The sequence below is a fragment of the Pseudorasbora parva genome, chromosome 16 (genome assembly GCF_024679245.1).
Source record: "Pseudorasbora parva isolate DD20220531a chromosome 16, ASM2467924v1, whole genome shotgun sequence".
Lineage (NCBI taxonomy): Eukaryota > Metazoa > Chordata > Actinopteri > Cypriniformes > Gobionidae > Pseudorasbora > Pseudorasbora parva.
In genome coordinates, this window is record NC_090187.1 from 37,411,644 (window position 1) to 37,437,023 (window position 25,380).

At 36.9% G+C, this 25,380-nt stretch overlaps 2 protein-coding genes across 14 annotated transcripts in view; both read left to right on the forward strand.

The window, feature by feature from the left end:
• mef2aa (myocyte enhancer factor 2aa) overlaps window positions 1–11,742 on the forward strand; it is a 97,172-nt gene extending 85,430 nt beyond the window's left edge. For 7 of the 13 annotated variants that reach the window (XM_067418906.1, XM_067418905.1, XM_067418907.1 and 4 more), the window contains 4 exons: window positions 1,195–1,221; window positions 4,352–4,469; window positions 4,761–4,884; window positions 7,828–11,742. In XM_067418906.1, coding sequence (XP_067275007.1) covers window positions 1,195–1,221; window positions 4,352–4,469; window positions 4,761–4,884; window positions 7,828–8,167 — 609 coding nt within the window. In that variant the 3' untranslated portion in view covers window positions 8,168–11,742. The remainder of the gene's footprint in view (window positions 1–1,194; window positions 1,222–4,351; window positions 4,470–4,760; window positions 4,885–7,827) is intronic. The other 6 variants (XM_067418911.1, XM_067418914.1, XM_067418915.1 and 3 more) reach the window with 2 other exon arrangements.
• A 1,400-nt stretch (window positions 11,743–13,142) lies between these two features.
• mctp2a (multiple C2 domains, transmembrane 2a) overlaps window positions 13,143–25,380 on the forward strand; it is a 66,001-nt gene continuing 53,763 nt past the window's right edge. The window contains exons 1-4 of the mRNA XM_067418919.1: window positions 13,143–13,541; window positions 16,986–17,729; window positions 21,734–21,793; window positions 21,892–22,003. Of these exons, the coding sequence (XP_067275020.1) occupies window positions 17,028–17,729; window positions 21,734–21,793; window positions 21,892–22,003 (874 nt within the window). The 5' untranslated portion in view covers window positions 13,143–13,541; window positions 16,986–17,027. The remainder of the gene's footprint in view (window positions 13,542–16,985; window positions 17,730–21,733; window positions 21,794–21,891; window positions 22,004–25,380) is intronic.

Here is a 25,380-nt window from a genome sequence, read left to right on the forward strand (position 1 = left end):
ATATATATATATATATATATATATATATAATACGATATGATGAGAACTTAAACTGTGTCACAAAGGCAAGAACAAATTCATCTTGGTAATGTCAGATAACTTTGATAGAAATATATGTAATGGATTTCAATCAACCAATCAGCTGTCAGCTGATACATTTAAGTTTACAATAAGATAATACCAATTCAGTTCAACCAATTGCCAAGCAGTGCTTCATTTATTCAGTCTGTGGTGTAAAAGGCTGTATTAGCAATTAAAGAAAAAAACACTAAAGCAAAACATGGCCAGGTCAAAGTGTCAATTTTTAAAATCAATTTTACTGGTAGTCCACTGTATGAAGAACTTTTTGGGTATAATATATAATTTGACACTAATAACTATAGTGTCCCTCACCCACTAGTAAAATATGATATCTGGGGTCTGAATAATTTTTGGTTTGACTGTATGTCACATATATGTGTATATTTTTATACAGCCAGATATAGTGTATAGTGTGTGTGTGTGTGTGTGTGTGTGTGTGTGTATATATATAAATAATTTATCAAAAATTATTAAGAAATATTGTTTAAAAGGTATTATTATATTCTTATGCAAGTTCAAATGTAATGTTAGTTCTTATATTCTCACATGTTCTCAGCTACATTTTCTACCTCTCATTTAATCTAGTGTTTGCTATTCCACTCTTGTAAATAATCAATTAAATCAAGTGGAGGACTGTGCCAATGGAAGCAAAATGATTGATGGAGCTATTGGACACATAAGCTCATGTATGGATGAGTGTCTGAGGTGAAGGGTTAAGCACATTCTTACCCGCGAGGTCAAGCTTCTCAATTATTTGTTTTTCCCCTAAGGACTTAAAAAAAAAATAATAATACTTTACTACTATCCTTGCTCCACTATTACTCTCCCTTTGTTTAGCATTTTGCACCTAATTGCTGTGTTGCACAAACCACATGGCCATGAGGAATGAAAATGTTGTGTATTAGTGCCAACAAATTTGACTTTTCATTTGAATTTGACTCCGAATTTGAATTTCCAGTTTTATTGCAAGTAACCTGAGGCAGCGGTCGGTTCACGCTTCAGTCTCTGAATTTGAATAAGTTAGTTTTAAAGGCACGTTCTGGTGAGAACTGCTCAGCTTAGGTTTGCCACCTGGCTCTTTACTGACGGCTTCATCTGCTCTTTTGTTGGAAGCAGTCGGAGGAGGAAGAGATGGAGCTGGTGAGTTTCACAGAATGCCTTTACAAGACTGATACAGCACTGAGTTTGGTTTTAAAATCACACTGCTTTAACTGGCAGAGCCACACTGAGCTTAGTGAGATGATTCCACTGCTTGCGATGAAGGTACACTAAACCCAACATGAACTGGATGAACTCATGAGTGTTGTGTGGATGTCTGGTCTGCGTTGTGTGTGTGACTCACTAACTCACTGCATGTACTGAGCCTTTTTAAGGAAGTTTTAAAGAGCCACAGTATGTTCCGAAATGTATGTGTGTATGTGTTTGTGCTAAAAGAAGAGTGCTGTGGGTGTATTTGAAGAAGAAAGGGAAAATGATGAATCCACAGAATCCCCAAAGATGCAATCATTAGTAATTATTTAATATTCCCTAAGACCTCACCAATGGTAATACTTTTATTATTAAAGCAACATAAAAGCTTTGGTCAGTCAAAGCAGAATTTTAAGAAACATAATACACATAAAACAAGTTCTAGCAGTCGACATTTTTGAGCATTACCCAAATTCTTATTCACTCGTGTTTCTTGTCTTTTGGCCAGGCCAGTGATTGCTTTACTTATGATGATGTTAAAATGAAATCGAGTCCAAAATGATGACATCAGTCGAGGAGAACGCCAAATGCCTTCAGAGAAAAATATTTTCACTAGCAAAAAAAAGTAATGTGAATGCATTTTACAATTTTGAAAGACCACTGTTCTGTAGCATCTATATTTCACATTAGTTGAGAGACTTAATGTCCCTCTCAAACAATGTGTGTAGATTGAATATTCATCTACCTCAGCTAATGTAAAACTGAGCAAAATGGCAAGGTGTGTGTGCGTGTGTGCGTGTGTGCGTGTGTGTGTGTGTGTGTGTGTGTGTGTGTGTGTGTGTGTGTGTGTGTGTGTGTGTGTGTGTGTGTGTGTGTGTGTGTGTGTGTGTGTGTGTGTGTGTGTGTGTGACCAAATGTACCCACTAGGCTTGGGCGGTAATACGGTAAAATGGTATACCGCGGGATCTAAAAATAGCAACGGTATCAGTTTCAATACCGTCAAACCGTCAAAAAAAAAAACAGATCAACTTACATATTGCTGATTTACAATTAATTATTAAATATTTAATAAGTTGAACTAATTAAACTATTTACATATTAAATACTATTTATTTATTAAATGCCTAAATATGTGTATGCGTTGTTGTGACAGCGTGGATGAGAGAGAGAGAGAGAGAGAGAGAGGGGGGAAAAGACGGCGAGTCGGGCACTGAGTTATTCGGTCTCGAAAAAGAACACAACTTCTGCAGTTTGGAAGTATTTTGGGTTTTGACGGTAAATACAGACGAGGACAATTTGCAAATTGTGCAACAAAAAGATGACCGCGAGAGATGGAAATACCTTGAACCTAAGGGCGCAAATCCGAAACAACCATCCACTCACTGCTGCGTGGATGAAAAACCGAGCGCACCCTCGGACTATGCTGTAATATTGCCGAAGCCTTTTGTCACACAGCTGGCAATGTAAGCAATAAGCATGAACTCCACAAAAATCAAGTGGACATGGGACTCACAAAAAAAAAAGTCAATTGTCTGACAATTGTCTCATAACGGTAAGCATAAAACGTGCAGAGAGTTTCTCAGGGGCAGGGGCTCAAATGTAAAAAATAAAATAAAAATATAGGCCTATATATATATATATAAGCCAAGCCAACAGTTTGTTGACGCTGTCTGAGCCTTACATCATAATGTTTTAATTATTCACGGTAATACCGTATACCGAGGTAAAATAGGGAGGAGGTATGACGGTATCAAAATTTGGATACCGCCCAAGCCTAGTACCCACAATGTAATATAAGCCTGAGATTACCTACAATGTAAATGGATTTATTAACATACTAAATTATGTTTTTTTGAAAATATGAATGTTTCCTGTGATGGGCAGTGTAGTGGAGTAGAATGTACAGTTTGTATGGTGTAAAATCCATTACGCCTATGGAAAGTCCCCACAATTCACAAAAAATTGTGTGTGTGTGTGTGGTTCAGGTGTACCCTATGTTATGTTAAAATGTCCCCACAAAGACAGAAATATCCCCCCCTAAAAAAAGTGGTCCCCATGAGAAAATGTTTTTTTTTTGTTGAAAATCTAAAAATTGCAGAAAGTTATCTGTGATGGTTAGGGTTAGAATATACAGCGAGTGTGTGTTTGTGTGTCTGCTTACAGCATGTCCACATGTTTGGCTTGGGGTGACTATTTAATTTCACTGCATGCTGGATACTATTTGGATTAGAGATTTACCTTATTTAGTACATCACAATATCCAGTAAATAAACTCTCTTTGATATCAGTAATATTAATATCAGTTGTGTCTCCTAGACAGCAGCGGCATTAAATGGAGACCAAATTAAAGACATTTCCCTAGGTCTACTGCCTCTCATTTCTATCTTGAGAAAAAGACCTCATTTATCTCATGCATCACTCCAGAGTTTCAGAAAAGATCGAAACAATGTCTTCAGTCAAACTCAGTTCAATTTAAACTTAAATATTTCTTAGCAAATTCTACCATTTCCTCATAATATTATAGCTCTATACTCTTGCTATGTCAACAATTGTTTTTAGTTTTAAGGTATTTTAGTAGAAACGTCTTTAGTAGAAACAAACATGACAAAGTGGAGCCTGAGCAACCTCTAAGCAATTTCAAAACTGTGTTCACACTGAAGAAAGTTCTGTTCTGATCAATCAGAGCAATCAAATTCAGGGTCCCATAAGAGAGTTTCAATGCTTGTTTTTTATTTTATTTGTTATTTTCCTATATATTCCTGTGCTTAAGTCAACACAGGTCACTGTATATTCCTTAGCAAAACTTGTATACAGACATACCATGTTTAGAAGGCATTCTGTAGTGTCTTACTTTTGATATGATATTTTCTAATATTGTCCAGGGACTTCTGAATTAAAGCTGTTAAACTGATAGCATCCTGCAAAACAATTTGATTTGTTTCTAGAATGAATCTGCAGCGCCTCTTATTGGTGGAAAATGGTATCACCAGATCAGGGCTTCACATGGTTGGATAAAGTTTGCTTGCATATCTGTGATGGGATTTCTATCTCATTAACTTTGTGTATTTGGTCCTGTGTGCAGAACACTCAGAGGATAAGCAGTTCCCAGGCTCTGGCCACACCGGTGGTCTCCATCACCACCCCGAGTCTGCCACCACAAGGCCTGGTCTACTCGGGCATGCCCACTGCCTACAACTCTGGTGAGTATAAACCACACACGCACACACACACATGCGCGCACGCACGCAGGCTCCTACTCTAATTCTTTGCTTTGTAATGTATGCGTTCATTCATGGTTTGATTTCATTTTAATTCTTCTATGAGTGGCTTAATAAAAAAGAGGAAGACCCTACATTTCATGACACCCTCTAGCTCGGAGCTCAATAATAAACCTAACAAAAATACTTGAAACACTCTGATGTGTGAGTGCAGAGGTGTTTGAGTGACTCATAAACTCTGTTGTTGATTGTTGCTGTGTTGTTTTGCTCTAGAATACTCCCTGAGCAGTGCTGAGCTCTCCTCTCTGCAAGGCTTTGGCTCTCCAGGGCTCTCTATAGGCTCAATGTCGGCATGGCAACAGCATCAACTGGGCCAGGCAGCTCTCAGCTCGCTGGTGTGAGTAACATAGATGTGTGCAGTCACACACAAGCACACACACACACACACACACACACACACACACACACACACACACACACACACACACACAGGTTCGCAGATTACTAACACTTGTGCCAGGGCATGAGGTCAAACATCTTCTTAGTTGCCATACATTTTTTATTTTTTATTTTGTAGAAAGCAGAATGGAAGGATGGATGCCCAGGTCAAAATTTCAATTAAACAATATAAAAAAAATTGCTGAAGTATTTTTTATGTTATACTAGAGGCAAACCAGGGATATGCAGATTTTTGTTATGTTTTCCTGAAAAAAAAAAAAAATCTTATAGGTCATATCTTAATATTTTGTTCTTCTCAAGTAAATGCATCTTGAACTTATGTATTAAATTGTATTTGTTTGTTTGTTTGTTTAACAATTTATTTATTCATTCATTCATATATATATATATATATATATATATATATATATATATATATATATATATATATATATAATTTTTTATTATTATTAGCAGAATAAAGGTTCACAAATTACACACTTCCTTTTTAGAGAAAAAAAAGATGACATTTATTTTACGGACATTACGTATTTTAAATATTTAAACCAAATTTAATACATATTTATTATGATGGTATTTATACTCCTTTAAATTAAGAAAATAAATGCAAATAATAATGTGAATTAATTACATTTTAAAATGGAAGACATCAACACACATAATGGCAGGGGTAACATGCTTAATTGTGATAGACAGACAGACAGACAGACAGACAGACAGACAGACAGACAGACAGACAGACAGACAGACAGACAGACAGACAGACAGACAGATAGATAGATAGATAGATAGATAGATAGATAGATAGATAGATAGATAGATAGATAGATAGATAGATAGATAGATAGATAGATAGATAGATAGATAGATAGAACAGCTGAGTAACAGAGTGCTATACATTTTTATACTTACTTCTAAGTCTGTATAGTTCAATGTAACAGAAGAGGGCATGGCTCACAGACAGAAAAAAAGATTCTAAAATGTTTCCAGAGTCTGTGAATGAAAGCTTTCATTTAAACGCAGTGGTTGTGCCATCCAAACATTAGTGAACTGTTTTTGACATTCTGCCAGGCATGCTCTAATTAGATACCACCCTCTAAAATGATTCAGGTGCTGTTATTGCTACGAGCGCCATTGAGTAAACAGATGGAGGGTGGGATATCATTATTGGGCTATCTGGGTCTCTATTTTAGCATTACATACTTGCACATAACTTTTGCAGTTTGTGTATATTTGTCAACATTAGCTACCTAACAATGGATTTTTAACAGCATTTATTAATCTTTGTTAATGTTAGTTAATCAAAATACAATGTTTTTTCATGTTAATTCACAATGCATTAACTAATGTTAGAAATACATATTTTGATTTTAATAATGTATTAGTAAATGTTGAAATGAACATTAACTAAGATTAATAAACGCTGTAGAGGTATTATTCATTCTAAGTCCATGTTAACTGTGTTAACAAATGAAGGTAACTCTTTATGGTTACCCTTTATTTTAAGGTGTAATTTTCACAGTGTAATTACACGTTTATACATTTACATTACATTTAAGTACTGAGTAATATTAGTTAACTACATGTAATTACTATTGGGTTAGGGTAGGATAAGAGATTAGTTCAGGGTTAGTTTCATGTAATTAGGCATCATTTGCTATTATTACTATGGTAAGTACTAGGGCTGTCAATCGATTAAAATATTGAATCGAGATTAATCGCATGATTGTCACGAATTAACTCGCGATTAATCGCAAATTAATTGCACATTTTTATCCTTTGTAAATGTATCTTAAATTAAGTTTGAATTACGTTTTTTACACTAATCTACATGGGTATGGACAAATATGCATGCTTTATGCAAATGTACGTTTATTATTAGTGAAACCATACTTATTCAATAATAATCAATAATAAAGTATGAAGACTAGACATGCATTAAAGGTCATATATTTTTATCAAAGAACTTGTTCATGTCTCTTAAGCCTAAGCTTAAAAATTATATTTAAGCTTAGGCATATCTGGAGGAGATCCATATTCCACGAGTAGGAATATAGTGTGGCCCTTTTAAGAGATGTACGTTCCCTATTTAACTGCCGGTATTTTGTGTGCGTGTGTGTGTGCCGAACTGGGCCGTGATTCACGTGAACAGTGTGAGAAACACGGGCTTGGGAGGACTCTTGTTCAGAAAAGTAACCTGCATATTCGTTTTAGCCGATTGTAATGTACTTACTTCAGTAAAACGCATGTACTGTAAGTGGGGATGGTGTTAATGATTTACCTCGGACATGAGCATGAGTGAGCTTGCTGGACTGCAGAGAATGTGCTCAGTGTAAAAAAAGCACTTTTCTTTCGACCTGGAGTCTAATAAAAGTTAAACAGAAAATATGGTAGCTTGTAGGCAATAACTGCACTTTTGGGTTTAGAATGGACATTTTAATGTTAACCCTTTTCTTTCCCTATTAATTTTTGCTACTGCATCTGTGATGGGGTTAGAGATAGGGGTTAGAATATACAGCAAGTGTGTGTTTGTGTGTCTGCGTACAGCATATCCACATGTTTGGCTTGGTGTGACTATTTAATTTCACTTTACGTCTATGGCTTATCTCAATTTCTCCAGCTACAGGCAACGCCACGGATCAAACAGAAAATGCGCACTGCGTTAATAAATGTAGTGCCGTTAGAATGAATTTGCGTTAATGCGTTATTAACGCGCTAATTTTGACAGTCCTAGTAAGTACATGTATTTTATGTAACAAGAACACTGTAAAATAAAGTGTTACCAACTAAAGTGTTACCCAAATGAAACCTTTATGTAAAGTGTTAGCATTTTATGCACTTGTACTAATTTGTCATTTTGTAATTTCCTCTCTTTGTTCAGAGGTGGCGGCCACTTACCTCAGGGCTCAAATCTCTCCATCAACACCAGCCAGAATGTCAACATTAAATCCGAGCCCATCTCTCCTCCACGCGAGCGCGTCACCCCATCCGGCTTCCCGCCCCAGCAACAGCAGCAGCCTCCCTCTGGCCGTCCAGACATGGGCCGCTCGCCCGTCGACAGCCTCAGCTCCTCCTGCTCCTCCTACGACGGAAGCGACCGAGAGGATCACAGGCCCGATTTCCACTCTCCTCTCGGCCTGGGTCGACCACCGGCCGCCGGGGGCGAAGAGAGGGAGAGCCCCACGGTCAAGCGCATGCGCATGGACACCTGGGTGACATAAAGCTGTCTGGAGCCTGACAGCCAGTCAGTCACACGCAGGGCTGGGCAGGGGGAAAGGGAGAGAGAAGTGACAGCAGGGAGGGTCATTATTGTTATTATTCTATTGTTATAATTTAATGTCATTTCACTTTTTTTGTAAGTAGGTGGACGGGGAAAGAAATCGAAAATGTCCTGACATATCGGAGTTTAACAGATGAGAGGAGATAGAGAGAAATTCTCGGGTCGAGCAGTCAGAATGAATGGTGTACTCACAAAACAGGTGTTATCAGGTACTTGATGCAAATTGCATTGTGCGAGAGTCCAATGTATGAAGAAAACATTTTCGATAATGGTTGTCACTGGTGCAGTTTGACACTTGTAGCTGTTTTTGCTGTTGAATTTACAAACAATCAAAGAAAGTTTAGGGGCGGCTTTCTGTCCGAAGGCTCCTGCCTGTTGGGCTCATGTATTAAACAATCTGTATCTGCACTCGCCCTTATATGAAGTATATCACTTATTAATTTATTTAAAGGTATTTGATGATAGATTCCAATCAGTTTTTTTTTTTCTTTTTTTTAACACGAGGGAAGGCTTGTTATCTAAAATGAGATCACATTTCACCTCAGTTAAGACATTAGTCAAGGAAATTAAAATGTCTCTAAATTTAGACTGGTTGTCAATGAAATTTTAAAATCTTTTTTTTATTTTTTATTTGCTGTTTTTTAACAAATAGGAAGAGAAAAGGTAGCCGCCATTGGTCAATGTACATTCATGCAGCTCCAACAACTCAATGGTAACGCAAGCCAAAGCCTCTATGTAATTTTGTCGTACTGTAGGTTGGGAATTTTCAGCATTTCTCTCTCGATGTTTGTTTCATATTAGTTCTGTCATAGTGTGCGTTGTTACAAACCTTGGAAAACGATTAACATGCAAAGCAGATCTTGAAACGATATCTAAAGCCATGAACACTTGCTGTTCTGTTTGTAAATTAAAGATTTGAGCCAAACCTTTTTTTCTTTTGTTATGTACATAGCGACTTTAATATATATCACTTTTGGTGTAAGTACGTATGTATTGTACCTTCACCAGATTCAAGAAAAAGTATATTTTTGTGGATTACTGCCAAGTTTACAAGGCGAGATCCTTATTAAGTAGAGTATTCACTGGTTAATATTTACTATTTTGTTAACTATACTGTACTTTCTTCAAATCTGACTATTACTGGTAATAATCAAAGTGTTTTTTTTTTGTCCAAGAAGGTCATTTTTGGGTCGTTTACCCTTTAATGGTGGTGAATGTCTGTCCATAAGAAATTGTAACAACAGAGCTGTATGATTCAGGCTCAGCTGTCTAATTTGTTTTGTAAAATGATACTCGTCATGCTAAGAAAAAAATATGGTCGCGTTTCTTACAAGTGTTTTGTGAGGGATTAGCCTGCAGCTGCTGAACACACTGCCTACTTTAACCCATCACGGCTTAGATGCACTATTCATCGATATCCAGTACAAGACACATTTCTCTTTACAGGCATCAAGAAAGCTCATTTTGTTGAAAACCTGTGCAATTCATTTCAGAAATTGTAAATACCATATCTTTAAGTAACCCTAATTCATACCTACATGCATACAATGTACAGAACACCTTTCAAGTTATTTTGTGAATTGGCTCATCTATAGATTTCCTAATGTAAAGGAGACACCTTAAGGAGGCATCAGTCGCAACGTTCTGTTTTTGCTGGACAAGAGGGGGTGCTGTAGCTTTCTCTGGCGTCGCGTTTCGCTCTGTGTGTGCGCAAATCTCCCCGTGGCGGGGCTCTTCACGTGTGGCTGTTTGTTTGGTAGCAGTGGCCTCCGGCTTGCATCACACCGCACTGCTCCTCAGGTGGCAAAGCGTCAGGGGATTCAGCAGCTAAAGATGGAATTACTAGACAATGCAAACAAACTTGGACATGATATCTCTACTGGATTGCACAAAAAGTTTGTATGTTCAAGTTTGCCATCGGATGCTTTCCTTTTCAGATTTCTTATGTATTCGGTAATTGTGCACACCCCACCCCTGCCCTCTTGAGCGCCACAGCAACTGGCAATAAGCTGATATTAATCTATGCAGTCCCCGACCCACACATAGCCAGGAGCACAAGGCATTCACATTAAAAGAGGAATTCTTAATGAAAAATAAGATAAATTGAGAGGAGAAAAAAAATAAAACCATGCATATTATACTATATACATGCCCATTAATCATACAATGTTGCCTAGTTCATGAATGAGAAAATGACTGTTAACCCTTTGTCCTTAAGTGCTTGCATATTAAAGAGATGGTTCACCCCGAAATTCTGTCATCGTTTACTCAACAAGTCAGGACAAATTTGTATGACTATCACAAAAGAAGATATCTTAAAGAATGTTTCAACTGTTTTTTCATTTATTTATTTTTCAATTACAGCTAACGGGGTCCATCCATATTCATTAACTGAGACATCAAAGGGTGAACTATCCCTTTAACAAATAAAGGCACACTGACTAAATATGACAACCACAAGAGCCATGCAAACACTGCTTTAGGTATAGCTTTAGACTTAATCTCACATGTACGAGCTTTGTTTGAAACACTTGGAAACCCATTAGAAAGTTTTACGATGTCTGTCAAAATCTTTTAGAGTCGATCGCAATCAAAGCTTTTCAGGGTAGACAAGCAATAATGCCAGCCCAGTGTTCTGAAAGCACTGAGGATTAAACACATGCAGGATTTTCACGCTGCGGTGAATGCACACACAAACACTCAACATTAGTGCTTGATTAGGAATCAGGGAGTTTCTCTGCTACATGCACAATTAGAGCCTTATTCCAAAGAGTTGCTGGTGTTCAGAATCCAATCTGATATCACTCATCACACTTTGAATCACCCTCACATCAGGGGTCCCTATAAATGCACATGAGAAATACATAAGAGATCTGAAGGGAGGAGGCCGATCCGTTGGTGCGTCACGAACTGTTGAATGTCAAAGGAAGGGATAAAGAGGAAACAACAGTTGTTTGTTGCTTACTTTCTTCACTTTGCTGTGCAAGAGTACACTGCTTTGCTTTATGGCTTTTCTAAATCAGAATTATGTATTTGGTAATTGTTTGTAGTTACTAGTTCACTTCAAGAAGCTGTTTGCGGTTTGGATGCTCAAACCGTTTGGCGGCACAAGCTGGACTTTGTTGCCATAACTGAAACGAGATGTTTCAGAAAGGATAAAAAAAAGGACAACAACAACAACAACAACAACAACAAAAGAGTAAAACATGAGAGAGAACTTTAAGTTAATCTGCATTATATTTCCCTTGAATGTGTTGTTTTATCTTCATTATACAATATTCTAGTGAACTTTTTATTGAATGACTAAGATATTATGCTAGAGATTGTTGTACAAATTTGTATTCTGCATTCACTAAAGTAAAGATATTGGCTTTTATTGTGTAACATAGGTTCTCTCGCTTATTCTGTGCAAACTGAAGTGAACAATTCTTTGAATTTGAGTAGACTTTGTCCACATGTGAAGTCCCAAACATTAGAATCTGTCCGCTTTATTAAAAACCTCATTGTACCCTCAAATACTCACTCTACGTGCCTTCATGCTGCATCTCTGAGAAACACACAGCCAGTGCACATGGAACTTCAGTGCAGAATTTGGTTAATGTTTTGTCCATGATCTAGTTTAGGCTTATATTAAACATATAGACCAGAAAATAGACAACAGAAAATAGAAGAGATATTTGAAATTACATGTATTTGTTTATAGAATATAAAAAAAGTTAAAGTCAACTTGGATGGTTAAGTCATTTCAACTTAAATTACATTCAACTCACTTTAAAAAAATGAGTTGAATCTTGTATAACTTATACAAAAAGTTGATAATGGCTTAAATAACGTTGAGTTAAAGCTATATAAAAACATAGGCTATGTTATCATAACTTTTTGATCAAATATTTTTTTTTTTACAGTTTGATTCATTTTATACACATATGAAGTCCTGGAGAAGCACTAAGAAATTCTTGAAATAAGCTGAGTAAAATAAAAGTATATAGAACTCTTAAAAAAAAATCTACAACCTTCTGATTTAATAATAAAGAAGTTACAGCACATCATATATTAATTATATATATATATATATATATATATATATATATATATATATATATATAGAGAGAGAGAGAGAGAGAGAGAGAGAGAGAGAGAGAGAGTTTGTGTTTATGTTTGTACTGTGTATAGTTATTATGTACATATAAATACACACGTGTGTATATATTTAAAAAAGTATATATATAGAGAGAGAGAGAGAGAGAGAGAGAGAGAGAGAGAGAGAGAGAGAGAGAGAGAGAGAGAGAGAGAAAGAAAGAAAGAAAGAAAGAGAGAGAGATTTGCCTGGTCTATAAGTTTATATAACGTATAGACCATGCAAATATTTCTCAAATGTGTGTGTGTGCGCACATATAAAGACATATAAAGAAGAAGAAAAAATATATATAATATAATATTTATATTTATAAATAAATTATATATTTTTATATACACCGTGCACACACACATAAACATAAACTTTTATTTTTGGACGCAATAATTTGACAGCCTATACTTTATTGTTTTCTTGTCATATGAAATATATGATAGCTTAATGCATGTTGCTTTATACATGCTGATTACACCACTGAATTGCTTCACTCATTTTTTTAAAGGAATAGTCTATTCATAAAAAGAACAAAAATAACACCTTTTTTTAACAAATAGGAAGAGAAAAGGAACTTAAAAAAAAGACTAAGCCCAGAAAATCCTAATTATTATTAACTCATTAACTGAAAACATTTTGTATTGCGTTTAATGCGTTTCAAAGTATAATAGATCCAGACAAAATGTGAGCACACGTCGTGGACATGCAATATGAGAATGATCCAGCAGGTGGCACTGCATGCAGGTAAGTGGTGTCGTAAAGCTACAAGCGTAACAGGTTCAATCCCAAGAAGCATTGGAAACTAGTTATTTCAGATATGTTTTTAAGGAAAAGGGGGGGGGGAAAAACGCAAACAACCAAATTTTACATACATACATATAAATCTGAAAAATGCAAATGAACACCACTGAATTGAGATTGAGTTCATTGATATTTTAAAGTATCTATTTTGGAAGAATGTAAACAAAACGCGCTAAGCACGCAAACTACCCGAAACTCCGGTAGCTGCTGCAGAACTAGTCTTAACTCCGCCCGGGAAGGACAAACCGGTTCAAGCAGAAAGGTCTCCCCGCAGACAGCACTACCATGAGCACTACTGCCACTTACAGATGGATGTGAAAGGTTAATGCTGTTTTCAGCCATGTCTTCTACAAGAAAACACGTCCAGTAATTTATCTGGAAAGAGGTAAGAGATAAGGCCTCCACGCCTGTTCTAAAGTACTTTTTTTCATTGTAACATAGTTTCTGTCAAAATACATCTGCTACAAATGTTGTTACTGGTGTAAATACATAATAAATGATTGCTCTACTGGTACACATAGTCTATTGAGCTACTTAAGTGTGCAAACCTGAATATTTAGCTATTTGCAGTAATGATACAGTCTCAAACTTTACGTTACTGCTGTCCAATTGTCCTAATCATTTAAGCTGCCAATTACATCAACAAGAGTGTTTTACCCCTCTTGAACATTTGTTTGTAGTATGATGCAAATTCATATTATCTAATTAATCATTTAAATTGTTACTGACGAAAGAAATGTACATAAATGGATGTTGCTGGTAGGCCTCTGGAGTTTTTTTTTTTCTATTTTTTTCCCCCCTTTGTTTGGATGTTTGAACTTTTAGTAATGAAAGTTATTTACTGAAGTACTGTTGAAACTAAAACCCTCGTTGTTTTGCTTGTTTACATTTTTAAGGCAAAACTGATACGCTAAAAATGATATGACCAAGAAGTCATGGATGAAAATAATTTAACTAAAAGTTCAAACAGCCTAACAAAGCAGTTCAAATGACTGTTATAGTCAATTTGACTTCTTAAACATTTAAATGTACTGTTTGCTACCTACAATTTAGACACACATCCAAATGCTTTTTTTTTGCTCACCAAAACTTCCTGAGCTAACAATTGAATTGCTTAATCTGCTGATGTGTCCTAAGGACATTATGAAATGTTTTTGCTTTTCAAATTTTTGTGCATCAAACTTACTTTAATGAGAACATGAGAACCATTTTCAAAACCTTTTACTTTACATATGTATAATAAAAAGTATTACATTTAAATATAATTAAATGATCCGAAATGGCAGACACATTTTACACTTTTACTTTTTCATTTACTTTTCAGTACCCATACCATGACTAAAATAAATATTCTCAGTACTTTTTTACACTTCTTCGATGATCTAGACATGTAAAGCATGTCATAGTGATCTGCACTGTCATGTGATAGCCTTCAGATGTGTGACACTCTTCACAGTTCCACCACAAAGACAATGTATCCAGCTCTTTTTCTGCATATTTTCCAGTTTACACGCATGCCTTTATGCTCTGCATAACGGCTGTTTCGTGTCAAAGTGTGAACCGTTGACAGTATCTGTGTGTTTGTCCGTTTCTCCTGAAAAGCATCACAGTGTCCAAACCTACTACTGGAAGGCTCATTGTCCTGCAAATGTGTTTATCTCCAATCCTATTCAGAACCAGTAATTCTAGGTCTTCAGGATTACTCAAATTTCCAGACAGGTGTGTTGTGGCCAAACTGCTGGACATTAGGAGCAAGATTGGACACCCTCAACATACTGTTTGAATGCTCTTCAGACTTCAGAATGGATCTAATGTACTACAGAAATGTTTTATGCTCAGAAATGGAGCTGCTCAAGATATAAGGAATACAATAAAGGATGCAAAAAATGAAGGGCAGCCCAACATCATGCGATCGTTTACAATCAGAAGTAGTTCACTATCTTTGCCGAAAAGTGAGCATCATGTACCCCAACAAGTAACCAAAAATACTGCTAACAGGAGTATGGGTAGCCTACCACCAGTGCCACTCACCCTCAAGTTGTTCCGAACCTGTATGAGTTTCTTTCTTCTGTTGAACACAAAAGAAGATCTTTGAAAGAATGTTGGTAATCAAACCAGTTGAGGGTAGCTATTGACTTCCATAGTAGTTATGGAATGCTATTATGATGAGAAAGAAGATGAACTAAAAGTCCACGATAAAGAAACTAACAGAACATAATGATGACAATGGGCTGCAATAAACAATTAAGTGAAAGTAACATCCACATGGAGGGCAGGACCCAAGTTTTCCCAGCAGAACATTGCCCAAAGCATCACACTGCCTCCGCTGGCTTGCCTTCTTCCCATAGTGCATCCTGTGCCATGTGTTCCACACGGACGGAAAGTGACGCACCATCCACATGATGTAAAACAAAATGTGATCCATCAGACCAGGCCACCTTCTCTTCCATATCTCCGTGTTTCAGTTCTGATGCTCACATGCCCACTGTTGGCACTCGCCAGTGTACAGGGGTCAGCATGGGCACCCTGACTGGTCTGCCGCTATGCAGTCCCAAACGCAACAAACTGATGAACTGTGTTTTCTGACACCTTTCTATTAGAACTAGCATTAATTTGGCAATTTGAGCCACAGTCTGTTTGATTGGACCCCACGTGTGAGCCAATGAGCCTTGTCCACCCATGACCCTCTCACCGGTTCATCACTGTTCCTTCCTTGGATCACTTTTGGATCGATATTGACCACTGCAGACCGAAAAGCTCCACAAGAGCTGCAGTTTTGGAGATGCTCTGACCCAGTAGTCTAGCCATCACAATTTCGTCCTACTCAAACTCGCTCAAATCCTTATGCTTGGCAATTTTTTTTCTGCTTCAAACACATTGACTTTGAGGACAAAATGTTCACTTGCTGCCCTAATGTATCCCACCCACTAACAGGTGCCGTAATGAAGAGATAATCAGTGTTATTCATTTTATTCATGTTATGCCTGATTGGTGTATATTATTTACTGTACATGTAAGTTTTTCTTAAAGAAAAAAATCTCATAAGAAATGCTGTAAATTATGCAGGGAGCCAGTCAATTGGTACATTACTGTAATATTCAGGATTAAAATTAACAACTGATTTGTATACAATTACATATAAGGCCATTTTTATAATAATAATAATAATGTACTTATAATAACTTTTGAGTAATATGTAATATATTGTTATTTTAAACAATCCTCTCTAGTTAATTTTTGTAGCTAATTTACAGCTAACAACTTTTTTAGAATCTACACTTTCATTCCAAAGTTGTTCATTCCAATAGATTTTGAAATAAGTCTATTATTCTCATCAAGACTGTATTTATTTAATGAAAAATTGTGTAATAATAAAATTGTGAAACATTACAATAATGTAATGTACTGTTTGCTGTTTTAATTTATGGTAAAATGTCATTTTATTCCTGTGATGATAAAGCTGAATTTTCAGCATCATTACTCCAGTCTTTGTCCCATGATGATCCTTTAGAGAAACATTATTATTTTCAATGTTGAAAACAGTTTAGCTGCTTAATATTGAGACGCAACACATTTTTCTTTCTATTCAGTTTTTTTAAAGATCATTTAAAAGAACAGCATTTACTTTAATGCCTCTTTAATGTAACTTTTGATTATTTTCATGTTTTAATTTCTTTAAAAACATCTTAGTGACCCCAAACTTTTAAACTGTAGTGTAAGTTCACATTGTTTTACTTTGATTGTTTAAACTGTTCATTTGTAACTTGACACTTGACACTGTTTTTCTTTTACACTGTCTAACACACATTGCTTGTCTTTTGCCTGACAGTTGTCTAATTTCAGCTGAAGGGTTGACTCATCCACAAACACAATGGAGCAAAAGAAGAAAGGATGGCCCAATTTCCGTGAAAGAGCCAAGTTTAATCTGAAGATTGGAAAGAAGGCTCAGGGGAAGAAGAAAAAGACCCCTCTAAAATACAGGAGGAGTATGTCAGTTCCAGACATCAGATTTCATCCCCACGCCATGCAGGGTTTGCAGGATGATCCCAGGACCCCAGGTCAAGACTCTGTCTTCTTTGGAAACATGGAGGGTCCAGGTGACTTGGATGATACCGCAAGTGAAACCTCCAGTCTTGCATTTTCTGAGCAGTTCAGTGTCGCTGACATGCCATACTCTTGCAGCCCAGCGCCATCAGAGAAATCGGTTCCTACCGACTTTACAGTTCCAGTGGAAACTGATAAGCGGTCGCGAGCCACGACATGGTACATAGATGAATTAGATTCAGTGACTAGACCTTTACCTCCACCTACAGAAATACAGATGGCACCTGTGCCTGCAGAGAGGAAATCGCCTGGTCAGAGACCAAAGAACCCCTCAGATAAAGTGTCTGCAGCCCTTAGTAGAGCAGGAAGACCGATTCCTCCTGGCCGAGCTTCAGATGAAGTGTGTACATGGAGCAACACGGAGTCAGTCAGCACTACACCTGAGGAGAGAGTCTGCATTTCTTCACCTACTGAGCGTGAACGCTTTTCTTCAATTGAAATGTTCATTGCAGGGTCCGCTGAGGACATGGTAAGTCATCTCAAAGTTTTCTAATTATTTTCACTACATACAATATGCACTACTCTTCAGCAATATTTTAAAATAACTGAAAAATATTTATATTTCAAACGAATGCTCTTTTAAACTTTGCATTCATCAAAGAATTCCTGAAAGAAGTGCATCATGTTTTCCACAAAAATATGAAACAGAGCAATTTTTTTTTACATTGATAAAAATTAAAATAAATGTTTCTTAAGCAAGAACCAAACGAATATAGCATATTAGAATGATTTCTGAAGGATCATGTTTGTTTAAAGGGGTGATGAATTGGGAAATCAACTTTTAACTTGAGCTTTTGATATATAAAAGGTCATGGTAATATAAGAATATCCTGTACGTTTTAACTTCCTTGTTAGTCAAAGAAAAGCTTTTATAGACACCAGGCCCAGAAAACGATCGTGTGCTTCATCTGGCGAAACACGCCTCCACAGAATAATGAGCATGTCTAATTCAGTAGCCCCGCCCACTGACTCGTGGAGTTGCTTGGATTGCTAACCAGCAGCAATAAACATGCCGAAGAATATTGCGCTATTCCTGGTTGTGGAAGAACACCTTTGGATCCTAATATTAGGAATGAGTTAAACTTTATTTTTAATGAAGTGCAGGCTCACGTGGGGAATAAATTGTATGTGTTTTCCAGTGTTTCCCACAGATTCGAAAGCAATGTGTGGTACAAAATTATTATTTTTTCGCCACAACATGACTCTAATTTGCCTCTTTCCATTGGAATTCTCTATTTTAACCTTAATTACTTAACTAATTGTAATATAAATAATATAATATTAGAAGAAAAATATTTTAAGTGGACCATAATTATTGCACAAATAGTATTTAGTACCAAAAGATCTCTTCAAAATATTCAATAAATATCACAAAACTAAAATATAGTTTATTTAATAAAATGTATTTAATTTAAAAACAGTTAACGTGTATTGTAACATTTGACTATGATAGTAAGTACAAGAAGAGCATAACATTGCAATGTTGCATCTCCATCACTCTCCATTTTAAAATGACACTGTAAAAGCGGTTGATGTAATAATCAATGCTCACTATGCGGTTTACCAAAAATCGCTGCAAATACCTGTATAGTGAAGCTGTTGTCTATTTAACACATGCTGGTTTAGAACGCTGTGATCACGTGGCCGTGCGCGCCGCCGCGAGATGAACACGTCACATCTTTGTTATTAAACGGCTCTGGTTTTAACTGTGCGTCTAAACGCTATTTGTTGTTTGAATTTCGTATCAAAACTTAGTGAAAAGCTTAGACTTTGTTTCATATCAAAATGTTTTGGGATTTTCTTGGCCAGAGTGAGACGGTGAGAGCAGAGCCTGAATGTGTGTGTCTCACGACAAATGTGTGAGTTGGCACTGCCGAGACTAATATGGTCTACCTATACCTAATATGATATGGTCTACCTACCTATACAGTGTGTATGTATTCTAATAACTTGCAGTGTTCTGCAAAACACTAGTGATAAAAACAGTACTATTTAATGACGTTTATAGGCATCCTGTAGTGGGAATGCCCACTAGCGACATAAATCTCTGTAGCTGGCGACAACGCACTTTGTGTGTGTGTGTGTGTGTGTGTGTGTGAGAGAGAGAGAGAGAGAGAGAAAGAGAGAGAGTGGCACAAGAGGCGGGGGGAGAGCTATGCAACTAAACGAATATGCGTGCGTCTTTTAAATAGCGTCAAAAAATAATGACGAAGCAATATGTGTTGGCCTGTGTTGATTATGTGGCGGACCGCCACAAATTAGTCTGTGTGTGGGAAACACTGGTGTTCACTTCATTTCACCTCGGAATTGTTTGTAACAAGTGTCAGGTCGATGCTGGATTTGCAGACATATTGAAATTAAAACACAATGCTATTTCTTCTATATTTAATCCAACAGCAATGATGCAACAAACTTGTGAGTAAAGCGTGTTTTTTTAATATGTAATTGTATTGCATTGTTATAGATCGTTTTGATTATATGTCTAAGAGAACATACCTTTAGCACGCTGTCACAGGCTGGAGAATCCCTTATTTGTTGGTTCATTGCGATTTGGGATCGGGATCAGACTCGGACATGTATGGGCCAGGACTCGCAAAGCCCAAGGTCTCGGGGCTATGTGTTCTAGACAGGCTACCAAAACGTAAGGCCGTCCGTAGGCCTGTGAATCTCAAATAGCACTGTTCACTCTCTTGACTTGACATTTAAAGGACACGGTTCACACTTCCAAGTCTCCAGCGCGGCATGCCCATCAAAACCCAGCGTTCAGGAGAGACCCTCAAAACCAGTGGAGAAAATAACCTATTACTTGAATGTAAAACCCACACAAATTTCTTTCGTTGACCACAGACAAAAGTATTTTGATCTTCAAAACCACTCTAATATGGAATTATTAGATACATATGTTTTCAAAGGATTTTTTTTTATATCTATCGTATCGAGCAGAGTGGAAGAGGGCCAGTTGTATACTGCATATACATAGAAAATCTGGATTTTTAAAAAATGTAAACATTAAACAGATTAAATCAAGTATCTTGGGGTCTTGTTCACGAGTGATAACGCTGTAATGCGGTCGATGTACCGGTCTGTCATGGTGAAGAAGGAGCTGAGCTGTAAGCTCTCGATTTACCGGTCGATCTACGTTCCTACTCTCACCTGTGGTCATGAGTTGTGGGTCATGACCAAAAGGACGTGATCCCGGATACAGGCGGCCGAAATGATCTTTCTCCACAGAGTGGATGCATGGGCGCTCCCTTAGAGATAGGGTTCACATCTCAGTCACTCGGGAGGAGCTCAGTATACACTCTTAGAAGAGAAGGTTCTTATATAGAAGAACCTTAAAAGGTTCTAATCTGTTTAATGTTTACATTTTTTAAAAATCCAGATTTTCTTAGTATATGCAGTATACAACTGAACATATTTCAGTATAATATTGGCCCTCTGCCACTTTGCTTGATTAAAACAAAATTATTTTACATTGTATTTTTTTACTCAAAACAAGACAATTTTTACTTGTCTAGTAATTGTTTCTTAATGTAATAATTATTAGATATTGAAACAAGACAAAAATACTAAATAAGACATGAGTTTTTTGCAGTGTTCTATATAGAACCCTTTTTAAGTGCCAAGGGTTCTTTCTTGTCATTATAGAACCTTTTTAGCATTAAAGGTTCTTTGGAGTATACTCAACTATACTTCTATATAGAACCTTTTAGTGGTTCCAAATACGTAGCACCGATATAACCTTCTAAAAGTTTAGAGCAGATTTTCCTCCACATCGAGATGAGCCAGCTGAGGTGGCTTGGGCATCTGTCTCGGATGTCTCCTGGACAACTTCCCGGGAGGTGTTCCGGGCATGTCCCACCGGGAGGAGACCCCGGGGAAGACCCTAGGACAAGCCTGAGAACGCCTCGGTATTCCCCCAGAAGAGCTGGAGGAAGTGTCTAGGGAGAGGGAAGTCTGGGCGTCTCTACTTAGACCGTTTCCACCAACGACCCGGCCCCCGGATAAGCTGAAGATGATGATAATGATGACATTTAAATATTAAAATATAACAAATAATAAAATAGACAATTAATTAATCTGCCAATCTGATCACTAGAAATTTCCATCAATAGAAATGACAACAAAATACAAAAATAAGTAAGTAAACAAACATAAATCAAGCAAAGTAGGATGATTGGTAGCTACTAATGCTCAAATTAATTAATAATTCAAGAATGCAACTCAAAATAAATAATTAATACGTCTTCATTTAACACTTGGACTATGCAGTATATCATTTAGGACTAAATAGTCTGCTATTAGACATTTAAAAAAAGCATGTTGCCAAATCCTCATTTTACCATTTACTGTATGTTAATGTTTGCTTGATAGAAGATGATTAATCATAACTGTTCTGCCCTGAATTTAAATGTGTAGAAGAGGCAAAGTAATGCAGAACTTTCTGATTTTACATCTTAATCTCTCCCTTAGGACATTCCCAATGAAACCAGTGACTTTGATGCGTTTTCCTTGACAGACCATGAACGAAATGTGAGTATTTTAAATGGGCAAAGTGTTGTTTAAAGACATAATGATAATAATAATAATAATAATCCAGCCTTGACTGTCTTTTACACACTACTCTTCAGAGCTCAGAAGGGTTAAATGAAAGTCAAAGTGCTCTAACACAGCAGAAAGTCCAGTATCTCCTCACCATCAACCTAAAGGGAGGCAGAAACCTGGTTATCAGAGACCGTTCAGGTATTTCTTGAACTCTAAAACGATGACTAACACAGATAATTAACCTAGGATGGCATTGGGTGTTTTACTCATTGGAAATTAATGCATGAGGAATGTTAATAAATAGGTAATGACTTTTACACACAATGCATAATTTAAAAATCCTAATCATCTAATTGAGAATTTTTAACTACTTTTACTTTGGCCAAGATGCTTTATTAGCCACAACCCAATGTGAATGTTTCATGCACTGTGAGGAGTTTTCTCATCTTGATGTTGACCACTTCCATTTTCAGTGTTTTCTATTTAACTGGCTTCTAAAAACGAAAGGTTTCTTTTACATGCTACAGGAAGTTTCTGATGGTTTGTCTAGTCTTGTGTCAGTGTATCGTTATCCTCTCTGAGAGCAGGATCTGAGAGCAGGGGTGTGGGGTGGATCACCTTTAAAGATGACTTGAGATTAGCTTTTACCTTTTGTGACATTCTCTTGTTACACTGAGTTATTGTAGCCTGGTTAAAACCAGACCATTCTCAGTAGTAACTGACTTATGGTCTGGCAAAGCTTCATAGAAAAATAATTTCCAAAGGGGCGTCACCAACAGACGTCGCTCAAATGCCTCTGGGCGCAATTGGATAGACCTAAAACCAATCAGAGTGATGAAAATGACGTATGCAGAGCGACGAGAAACATCTGAGATTAGGGCTGGGCGATATGGCCCAAAAAAATTATTGCGATATAATTTTCCATATCTATCGATAAATATCACAATAAATGTAAAATCTTTATTTCTTTACAGTTTAAAAGCAAATTTTTGCTCCTGAGTGAAAGATGTAGAAAATAGACAGTTAACTGTGGTTTTAAACTATCCTTTATTGTCAAAACATGACAAACACTTCCCAAACAGGTGAACAATTTATTAAAACTAAGGTAGATTTATTTATTAAAATATTATTTGTGGTCAGCTTTTTTGTACTCTACACTGTATATCAATAATATCATTACTTTATCGTGTAAGTAGTAAAACACTAAAAACGCAAACGGGCAAAAAAAACAAACAAAAAAGGTCCCCTGTGCATATCTGTCTCTCACACACACACCTCACCGACAGTGGGCTGGCCGCGAGAGGAGGGAGAGAGCAAAGTTCAGTATTTGTGGATCTCCAGTAAGGGCTGTCTAGTCTATTTTATTTATTTTAAACACCAGATGACATTATTTCTCTTTTGATACAGGCGATGCTGAGTCATTAATACATCACCAAAGACAAACAATTATGATAGCGATGTACAAGTCCGATATTTTAGTGATTATAGTTAGGTAGCGTTAGCTTGTTGTAAGTCACCCACCGCAACTAACAAGGTAATAAACCTGTGTGTGAATGAAGTTAATGTAAATTTACCGCTGTGTTGGGCTCAATGTTATATGGAAGAACTTAGAAGAAGCACGATCATTTAATAATTAAATTCCGTGTGGTGAACGTGTACCTATGATAAGCATGCAGTCCACGTAGCCTTCATCGCTATTTTATGTCGGATGGGATCGCCAAAATATCTCCAAACCATTGAAGTTGAGCGAACTAACTTGTCACCGCTATTCAGGTCCTCCGAGCTGGTCGTAAGCTCTTAGTTTTCTTCACTATCGCTCCTTTTTATCGCTCCACTTCACTTCGATCCTCCAAGCCTGTCAGCCACTGACTGTAAACAGCAGCGCGTGCAGTACCCAGAAGCCCGGTCTGCAATACGCATGCGCAGCATTACGCATAGCGCGTAAGCATTATACCGAGAATTGGTCAAACTGTTGTTAGCGTTTTATCGAGGAAAATTATATCTTGATAATTATCGTTATCGTTTTATCGCCCAACCCTATCTGAGATGCTGCGTCCACAATTGGCCTATGTATATTATGACCTAAAAGTATGTACTCTTTTTGTGAAGAAAAAGTACATACTTTTGAGTGTGTAGCAGAAGAGTATGCAAGCTTCGGGACATACTACTTCGTCATCTATAACGGACTCTGACGCTTAGTTACGTGCATCCTGTCAATCATCATCACAGTTCAAATCCTCCACATTCAGTTTTGTTTCTTACCGTATCTCTTACCGTACCTTAATTCAAGATTATTTTACTTACCCCACTGGCAAATTATTTTGCTTATTTTAAGCAAAAACTCTTAATTTTGAGTTATTAAAACAAGACAATAATTTGAACTTGTCTAGTAATTGTTTCTTAATGTAAGAATATGTTGATATTTTAAGATGATAATTATATTTTGATTTAAAAAAAAATTCCAAAAACTCCAAAAATTTTAACAGTAGTGTATTTATAATCTGATGCACAGGCTATGCATTTACTAGACTTTTTATAATGATTAGAATTGAACTTGTTGCTGATCTGGGAAACCTACAGTGGCTTGTAGATGTCAACACTGTCAGCTGCTACCATAGAAGTTGTCATGATTTCTACTTTTTGTGGTTAAATGCTGTACTTTGACAGAACAGATTCTTCTGTCCATGGATGGATGAAAGTATGCTGTGATCTTGCATGTCTACATTCTTAGTTGTTATCAGAAACATTCCTTATTCTAATGATTTCTAATGTTCAGAGTGAAACTGTTATTTTTGTTAGCTTTTTAATGGAGGGAGAGTAATATTATTATTTTATTGATTTTATTATAATAACAGTATAATTCAATTAGGCAGTATGGTGGCTCAGTGCTTAAGCTGTTGCCTCACAGCAAGAAGGTTATGTTTTTTGAAGGAGTTTGCATGTGATGGACTGACCATCTGTCCAGGGTGCTTCCCCTGCCTCTGGCCTAAGAAACTGGCATAGACCCCAGCCCCATGACCCTAGAAAGCCTTATAAGGATCCATGAATGAATGAATAATTAAATCAAATCAAATATAACACACATTTCAACCAAAAAATGTGGGTTAACCTTAATTTTATGAAGTGACATATCGACTTTATTCAACAATTTCTTCTAGCATTAACGTTTCTCATTTACCTTGAATGGCCGATGTCATGTGTTTCCAAACTAAATTGTCGGACGCAAGCATTTAACTCACAGAAGGTCTCAACTTTTCAAGTGCCAAAGCAGGCGTCATCAATCCAATCACCCGAAGGCAAATACCCTAGAGCAGATGCTAGCCAATTGCATTCATTTAAAACACTGGTAAATGAAGAACGATCAAAATGGAGGAAAAACTGATAATTGTGATGGATAATCACCCGGTTCTGTATGACCAATCTTTGGTACATACCAGGACACAAAACGGAGAGACCAGGCCTGGAAGGAGGTGGCAGAGACGATTGGTGAATCTGGTCCAAGCGGCAAGTAATGTGATTGGCTGTTGTCACCATGACAGTCACATCATCACCAACCTTCAGCTTCCCCATCCATC